Source organism: Arachis hypogaea, chromosome 14 (genome assembly GCF_003086295.3).
Source record: "Arachis hypogaea cultivar Tifrunner chromosome 14, arahy.Tifrunner.gnm2.J5K5, whole genome shotgun sequence".
NCBI classification, from domain to species: domain Eukaryota; kingdom Viridiplantae; phylum Streptophyta; class Magnoliopsida; order Fabales; family Fabaceae; genus Arachis; species Arachis hypogaea.
Genome location: NC_092049.1, coordinates 133,248,312 through 133,257,975, shown reverse-complemented (window position 1 = coordinate 133,257,975; position 9,664 = coordinate 133,248,312). Strand labels below are relative to the sequence as shown.

General features: G+C 23.8%; 1 protein-coding gene across 1 annotated transcript; it reads left to right on the top strand.

Moving 5' to 3' along the window:
* Nucleotides 1–672: 672 nt before the first annotated feature.
* Nucleotides 673–9,535, top strand: LOC112744265 (serine carboxypeptidase-like 20). The gene is made up of 14 exons (XM_025793834.3): nt 673–1,013; nt 1,260–1,411; nt 2,896–2,972; nt 3,981–4,103; nt 4,459–4,561; nt 4,701–4,738; nt 5,563–5,664; nt 6,553–6,660; nt 6,777–7,046; nt 7,565–7,630; nt 7,980–8,101; nt 8,184–8,297; nt 8,401–8,446; nt 9,222–9,535. The coding sequence occupies exons 1-14, from the start codon at nt 853–855 to the stop codon at nt 9,303–9,305; spliced, it is 1,566 nt and encodes a 521-aa protein (XP_025649619.1). The 5' UTR covers nt 673–852; the 3' UTR covers nt 9,306–9,535.
* The last annotated feature ends 129 nt before the right edge of the window (nt 9,536–9,664 follow it).

Below are 9,664 nucleotides of genomic sequence, written 5' to 3'. Positions count from 1 at the left end.
GAATTAATTAACAGCACAAAGTACTCTTTTGAAAAATGGGATATATTATATAAAAAGGGTAATGCTAGGTAGACAAAAAAAAAACAGTCATAACTTGTCTAATTTAGCATTAATTAATTATCGCAACAATTAATGAATACTAAATAAGGTAAGTTATGGCTGTTTTTGGCTGATTTTCTTTGGTTACCAAACATTTTCGATATAAAAAACGTTTTTTAAGTTTTTTTTTTTTTGGGTGACTAAAAAAAACGCCGTTTTAAGTATGAACTAGCTAGATATATACTTAAACTTCACGGCTTAGATTAACGAAACTTGCTAGTCTCTACTATACTCGCTATAAAATATCAACACCGGACACGCACGCAGACAAACTCCAATTTTTTTTGTAAAATACAAGGACACAATATATAATTATATATAATATAAATTATATAAAAGATTTAAGATAATCTTTGTTAATAAATAACAATATATATTATTTTTAAATTTGTTTTAAAAATAATTGGACATGCATATCGGACAAAAATATATCTAATACTTCATATATACTCTATTATATTATTCAATAAAATAACGGAATGTGACTAATTTCTGTCCCACACCTCGTCCAATAATAAAGAGTAAGTGAACATAATATAAAAATAAAGTTACTAAATGAGTAAACAACGTAACACCGTCCATATAAATATTTAGTATATACAAAAGTGGGTTGTTACACATACCTTTTTCATCAATATAAATGTATGTTCCTCTCTCTATACACCCATACACCATCACTACTCTTATTCTTACACTACTACTCCACTGACTTGTTGGATATATATACAATACAATAGGTTGGAAGAAATTATTATGGCCAATAATTCTATTCTATCATCATCACTAATCTGTTGCTTATTATTTCTTTTGTTGAATCACCATTATTGGATCTTTGTTGAAGCTGCTCCTTCAGGTTCTCTTGTTACACAGCTCCCTGGCTTTGATTCCAATTTCCCATCCAACCATTACTCCGGGTATGTACATCAATCATATACTTTTGGGTTCACTAAGTATCAAATTTTAGATCTTTTAGATATAGAATTCTGATACCATGTCATTAAACTATTCATCCTAAAGTTTAAGCTGATAAAAAGAGACAACATAAATAACTATATCTCTAACAGCTAAAAACTAATTTTTTTAAATGTATTTTATTTATATTAAATTTCAAATTCTAAATAATAAACCCTTAACTATAATTTGTCTAACAATGATTTCAGATACATAAATATTGATGGAAATGGTGAGAATGGGAAGAACCTGTTCTACTACTTGGTTAGTTCAGAAAGAAATCCAAAGAAGGATCCACTTGTTCTGTGGCTCAATGGTGGTCCTGGCTGCTCTAGTTTTGATGGATTTGTTTATGAGCATGGTACCTTTATCTATGTCATTGTCTAATCTAATCTAATCTAATCTATTCTTCCAACTTTTTAATTATTAGGGTATGGGCACGCATGTGTGTATATATTATTAAATTTTTGTTGTTGGATATATAGATTACAATCAAGGCAACATACATTCATGCATGCTACTAATTAATCTTTTTTGTTGGAAAAATTAAACTAAAGGTTGTTTCATCTATATTTGTGGGCTAATAAATATAGAAGGGGCCAATTTTAATTTAAAGTTGCTTTAATTGGTTATCTTCCCTCTTCTTTGTTCAATGCATATGCATGTATGTATAAAGGAAGAGTACGCTGGGGAGCCAATGGTTTATTTGTACAATGTGTACAATGGACTATATAGTTACAAAATAAATATCACCCATAATATTCAGAATAACTATCCGGATATTAGGAATAATAAAAATTTTATATCAAAAACCACTCATCCCAAAAGCTAAAGCTAATTTTGGGGTTCATCAAGGATCAAACTCTTGACCTTTCAGATCTAGAGCTCTAATACCATGTCATGATACCACTTATCCCAAAAGCTTACGCTGATGAAAAAAAAGTAACACTAATGATTATATCTCTAAGACTCCCTAAACCTCCATTGTATACATTGTACAGCTCCCTATACTTTCCCATAAAAAAAAAGGATGTGCCATAAGGTAGACTTGTGTTATATGCATGTATTTATTATCATTTTCTCTAGTGCATTAATATGTCAATTTGATTTACTTTTATTTATTACTATTAAATAGAATATGAAATTTAAAAAATCTCACATATTTGAATATTCAATAATCTAATAATAAAAAAGTGACTTTCTTTTATTTTTAACTTATGAAAAATTACAATATTAGTATTTAATATAATTTTTTAAAATTAATTTGTGACTTTTTAAAATATTTTTTAAAGTGTTTATAAAAAAAATTAAAAACGGTGATATTTTCTATAATAAAAAATATTTTATCAATTTCTTAGTTTTTTAAAATAAATATTTTTATAATTAAAAAATTAAAATACAAAATAATTTATTTATAAACTATTTTTAATATAAATCATTATATTTCAAAAGTTGTTTTAAAAGAATTTAATTCAATTGTTTATCCAAACTGATCTTACATACATTGATCCTTCAAATTTTATACTAATGACTTCTTCATTCTTATATTTCAAAAAACACTTCACTTGTAAAAAAAATTCAATAATAAAAAATAACTAAGTATACTCAATAAATTTTGAATTAAATTTAAAAAATTAATTCTCTAAAATTAGATTTAATTTTTTAATTAATATTTAGTTATTTTTTAAAATTATTTTATTTATTTTAAATCTTAAAATCTTAAACTCTAAATTTAAATTCTAAATTCTAAATCATTTAAAATATAAAAAATAATTAATATATTCTCTATCCTTTCTCCGAATATAATAATTAATGTGTTTATGTGAATGGGAATAATGGATGCAGGACCGTTCAACTTTGAGGCAGCAAAATCAAAAGGGAGTCTCCCCACTTTGCATACTAATCCTTACAGCTGGTCTAAGGTTAGTAGCAACAAATTAAACAACGTGACAAACCCAAATCAATCATCTTATTATATATTTACATAAGCTTTTCCATTTCCTTGTTTGTTTTCAATAATGCCCAACTAGCTAGTGATGATTGACACCAGAAAATATTTTATTATATTATTACATCATTTCTTCTTATCATTGTGTCAACATCAGATGATGATTTGTTTTGACTGAAACAAAAGTTATTAGAAATATCTTTCCTTTAATTTCTCACCCATTTAATTTATTTCTTGACTTAATTTTTGTTAGTTTACCAACTTATATATCAATATAACTTTTAAAAAAAATATTAAAAGTCAATATTTTTTATTAATATTAGTCAATATTTTTTGTTAATATTTTATTTTTATATATTAAAATAATTTATAATTTATAATTTAATATAAAAATATTTTTATCGGTCAAATATTGACCAACAATAATAAATTGTATTGATTATATAATATTTGTTCTAACTTTTATATTGTCTAAGATATAATTATTTATACTTTCTTTTTCTTATCCATTTAAACTTTTAAAATAAATATTTTATGACAAAATTTTAGAATTTTATATGATTTTAAAATTTAGAATCAAATAAAAAATTCTGATAATTTTCTGATAATTTAGTCGTGTTAGATACATATAAATCGTTGTATGTCTAATAATTTTCTGAACCATAAAATGCAGAAAAAATTATCTCTTTTTAATATTGATGTAGTTATAAATTAAAAAAAGTTCTCATAATTACAATTTCAAAAGTTAAAAGTGTTGAGTTAATTACTTACTTACGTGCACGGCTAATTTTTGTTTTATTTTTTGTTATTTGCATCTAATCAACCTTTCAGGGGGGAAATTAAAAGAGAGAAAAATATGCATCTAATGATTACATTATTTAATATTATCACATGTGTATCATTATTGGAAAGCACAGTTTAACAGTTCCTCAACTTTATTTTACTAGCTAGGTTTTGATAAATGTTAAAAATTAAATTTCAGGTTTCAAATATAATATATTTGGATTCTCCAGCGGGGGTTGGGCTCTCATACTCCAAGAACTCAACCAAATATGTTACTGGGGACCTACAAACCGCGTCTGATACCCATGCTTTCCTCTTAAAGGTATCTATCTCAATAATAATAATAATAATAATAATAATAATAATAATATTTTAGTAATTTTTTATAATAAAAATATTGTAATTTTTTTTTATAAAAAATATTAATTTAAATCGATTCAAAATATAATTTATTGATTTTTTGTCAAATTAATTTTTTTGATCTAATTTTAATAAAAATAATATAATTTAATTAATTATATATATTAAATTTTAATTATTTAAAAATATTTTAAAAAAATATTTTAAACGATTTTATTTGAGTGCTTTTTTCGTTAATAAAAGAGTAATAATAATAAAAGGAATGATGAATAACTAACTTCTGTTTTTTTTTTTTTTTTGATATTTTCTTGGAGTAGTGGTTAGAGCAATATCCGGAATTCCTGGCTAATCCATTCTATATTGCTGGCGAATCGTATGCTGGAGTTTATGTGCCCACTCTAGCTTTTGAAGTAGCAAAAGGTACCAACAATATTATTAATATTCTCATTCATATATATATAATTATATAATTTAATATAATTTTATTCCAATTATTGCTTGTTATGTTTATATAAATCATAGCATCATTAAAATATTATATGGTATAAAATCATGGCAGGAATCCGGAGTGGTAGAAAGCCCATGATCAACTTTAAGGTATTATACTATAATTAAATAATTGGCATTTACTTTAGAGAAATGTTATGTTTTATTGCCAAAAAACAAAAACTTTTAATGATAATAATATAATGGTCATTATATGTTTTATTTAATTTATATTTTTACAGTAATTATATATTTATTGTTGTTACTATATATTATAATAATAATTATATAATTTTTATGACTATTAAAAAAATCTTTATCGATAATTGTATAATTGTCATTAAAATTTTTTAGCACAAAACATAAAACAACTAATATCTAATTGTTGATAAATATATTAATGATTATTTTTATTTTCGATAAAAATAAAATAAATAATCCCTAAAAATAATTTTTCTTTATGAATAGATGCACTATGCAAGACATATATATACATGTGCCTCCACTAGAATTTTACATATCATTTTACAAGTATATATATATATATATATATATATTATTTTTCTTGTTTATTATATATGACTTTACACTAAAAATATAATAAATTTTAATTAAGTAAATGTCTAGATATATATTAACGTAAAAAAAAAATTATAACTATATATGTCATATACCTATCAATACTTAAATTTTTTTTTTTAAATTTATCACACTACTCATACAATTTCATCCATTGTTAAATTCATCTAACTATCCAATCCAATAGTGAATGAAATGTATGAGAGTTGATATATAATAATGTGATATATATATATATATATATATATATATATATATATATATATATATATATATATATATATAAGATAATTAATTATTGTAAATAAAGTACTAGTAGTCTAGTAGTATAGGTTTGACTTTGGAGTTGTGTGTAGGGTTACATGGTGGGTAATGGTGTCACGGACGAGATTTTTGATGGAAATGCTCTTCTCCCATTTGTGCATGGAATGGGCCTCATATCCGACAGTATCTATGAGGTGCTTAATTTGCTTTCAATCAAATTTATATATTTATATATGTTATTTAATTTGTTAAAAGTACAACTTTAACTACTATGTGCTTGTGATTAATTATATATGTTTCTCCATATATGTTATATGCATGGTAGGGTATATATTCAACTACTATAGAAAGTGGTGATGAGTGCCTTCTACTATTAATTATTTGAAAGTTCAAAGCTCTTTTGAACTAATTAAATGCACGAGTAACATGCATGTGAATAATAATCTTTACTCTTTTGGGAAAAAAAGAAAAGAAAAGAAGACATTTAACTTTTTCAGTTTGACTTTGACCACATTCACCTCAATTCTGATAAAGAGAAAAAAAAAATCTAATTGCTATTATTATTACTAAATAAAAGAAGACATTAAACCCCTTATGTTTTGTGTTAGATGTTTTTTAAGAGCATTTCTAATGGAGTATTTTTAGAATATTATTTTTGAATATATTAATTTAAAATTAAAATTTATATTAAAATTGATTGATAAAATAAAACTAATATTATTTTAAAAATAAAATATTTTTTTATGAAAAATCAATAAAATTTTATTATTTATACAATTATATTAATAAAATAATTAAAAATAATAATATAAAATTTTAATTAAACTAAAATTAAACATTAGAAGGACAAATTTCATTTTTAAATTCAAATAATTAGTTATCATATATGATTATCCACAAATATTTGTGTGTTATATTGTAGAATCTAAAATAAAATCAAAATTAAATTTAGTATTGGAAATGAATATCCATTGTATTTTATTTATTTATTTATTTTTAATGTGTCTTGATCTGTTGTTCATATTAGTGCATGATGCACTACTTAATTAATGATTAGTTATTGTAAATGTATAATTTTGAAGGATGTAGAAACTTCCTGCAAGGGAAACTTCTACAAATATTACTCTGAGGATGCTGAAGATAATAATAATGATGATTCATGCAGTAAGAGCTTTGAAAAAGTTGATAGGGTAAGACACTAATACTCATCATAAAAAAAAAATAAACAACATAATATTATTATAGCTCTATTTCTGATTTGATGACTAATTTTTTATGTACTCAATTTAAATTTATCATCGATCAGGCTATCGACGGCCTTAACGTGTATGATATATTGGAACCATGTTACCATGAAGGAGATTCAAATTCAGCATGGATAAAAGCAGCCATTGCTAATGGAACATTGCCAAAGAGTTTTCAAGAATTAGGGTTCACTAATAATAATGATGAGAGGCATCTCAAAGTGAGGAAGAGGATGTTTGGTAGAGCTTGGCCTTTTAGGGCACCTCTCAAACAAGGCCTTGTTCCTTTATGGCCCCAATTATTGGCTCAAACCAGACATGTTGCTTGTGTTGTAAGTTAACTACTATCTATTTCCCATCACCAAATATTTGATTGTTGCTAGTTCTAATCATAAAAGATAAAAATTAGACTAATTTCACAAAATTATTTAAAATGTTTGATAAATTTAACAAAATAAGAGTCTAATTTTGATACATTGATAAGATAAAATATTGTATGCAGTTGTTTAATTATATTTGTTCTTTTGAATGATCGTTTACACCGTATAAATAATTATTTTTACTGATGTAACGATTAAATATATGTGTAAAATTGTTTTACATTAATAATACATCAGAATTAAATTTACAAAATAAACTACCTATTTTAGCTAGTTTTGTCGAACTAGTCTAATTTCTAATAGATATTTAATTAATTTATATCTTTTATAGATATTAGAATTATTATACTGATAAAATATGTTATGATCAGAAATAATAGTTTATTCTATTATCTATAAATTTTATTGGAGATTAAGTTAATATTATTATTAAATGGTCTTTTATTTCGGGGGATGTGAATGCAATGCAGAGTGATGTAGTTGCAAGTTCATGGCTAAACAACAATGCAGTAAGGAAAGCCATTCATGCTGAGGAGGTAATTACTGAGTAATATTGAGAATTAGTGAATAATTATAAATTTAATTATTTTGTTAGTCTTTATAATTTTACTAAAGATCTAATTATATTCTTAATTATATATATGATGAAAGATCTAATTATATTCTTAATTATAAATATTTTTAATTTATAAAAAAATATTTAATAAATTCTAATATTTTTTATATTAAAAAAATTTAATTACAAAATTAAAAATAGTTTGAAAATCTCGTTAAAAATAAAAAATATAAAAATTTAATTAAAAATTTAATAAAATTATAACAGAATAATTAAATCATAATTATAATATAATTAATTAATTAATAATAAAAAATGATTAATTACAGGAAAGTGTGACAGGGGCATGGGAATTATGCACCGGAAAGATAGAATACAGTCATGATGCTGGAAGCATGATTCCTTACCACAAGAACCTAACTGCCCTTGGTTATAGGGCACTTATTTTCAGGTACCTACCTATCTACCTATTAATTAATAATCTAAATTATTTAATTTTCCATAACCATGTATATATAATTGATTTATGGCAGTGGAGACCATGATATGTGTGTTCCATTTACCGGAAGTGAAGCATGGACTCGCTCACTTGCATATAACATTATTGATGAATGGAGACCGTGGAACTCCAATGGCCAAATTGCTGGGTACATTGTATTATTAATTAACTAATTAAATTAATTAATCTAATTTTGTTTCATTCATATAATTTTTTAAATGGATTTCTACCTGCACTTTCTTTGACTGCAGATATTTACAAGGATATGACAACAACCTTATCTTTCTTACAGTTAAGGTAATAATAATAAGTAATTATTAATTATTATCGTTATAACCGGACCGAATTATTTGATTCAACCATATTAACTAAGAATCAATTTTTAAATTAGTCTAATTCATTACAAAAATCGATTACAAGCGAACTGATTAAATATTTATTAATCGATCGAATTAATCTAATTTTTAGTAGTTAATTAATTTAGATTAATAAAATAAAAAAAAATTATTTTTAAAAATATATTTTAGGATTTAGCTAATCTCTATACTCTTAGACATAAGTTAAGGTTGTTAGTATAGAAAATTTTAAATACTTTATTTTAATAAATACACAATAAATACATTAAGAATTTAAATTTTATATCATTTTTTATAAATCCTTTTTTAAATACACATGTTCGCTAAATTCTATATTTTATTATAAGTAATAACCAGACCAAACTGTTTGATTCGACTATATTAACTGAGAATTAATTTTAAATTGATCTCATTCATTATAAAAATCAATCGTGAGTGAATAAGTAAAAAAATTTATTAACCGATCGAATCAATTAAATTTTTAGTAATTAACTAATTTAAATTAATAAAATAAAAATTTATTATTTTAGGTAATGCTAGGTAGACAAAAAAAAATAACCAGAAGTCAGAACTTGTCTTATTTGGTATTAATTAATTGTCGCAACAATTAATAAATACTAAATAAGACAAATTATGACTGTTTTTTGCTGATTTTCTTTGGTTATCAAATATTTCCGTTAATTTTATATCACTTATATGGGTATGGTTGGTTGTAGGGAGCTGGGCACACAGTGCCAGAGTATAAACCACGTGAGGCACTTGATTTTTACACTCGTTGGTTGGAAGGAAGACCAATATAATTTATTATTAGTAGTAGTAGTAAATGCATTTATATCAATCAATTAATCAATTATCAAATATAGTATACATATGGCGTAGTAGCTTATACTTTATAGAATAATACATAGGCCACCAAAGTACTCTTATTGTCATAGCAATGTAACCTTTCAACTTGTGCCTCCCAATATTTCTTTGCAATTGTCATATATGCTCTAATTTTTATGGAATTTCTTACATATTGACAAATCAATTTAGCTATTGAATGGGTTTATCTTACTTTATTAGAGAAATTAAGTGAAGATATCTCAGCACTAGTCCTAATAGGACATTTTTATGTGAAATATATCATTTTATTTTTGGATAAATTATGATTCACCTA

Coding starts and splice junctions, on each gene's coding strand:
- LOC112744265 (XM_025793834.3), top strand. CDS start 853: ATGGCCAATAATTCTATTCTATCATCATCACTAATCTGTTGCTTATTA. Junction 2,973..3,980: donor ATCCTTACAGCTGGTCTAAG/GTTAGTAGCAAC, acceptor ATTAAATTTCAG/GTTTCAAATATAATATATTT. Junction 7,631..7,979: donor AAGCCATTCATGCTGAGGAG/GTAATTACTGAG, acceptor GATTAATTACAG/GAAAGTGTGACAGGGGCATG.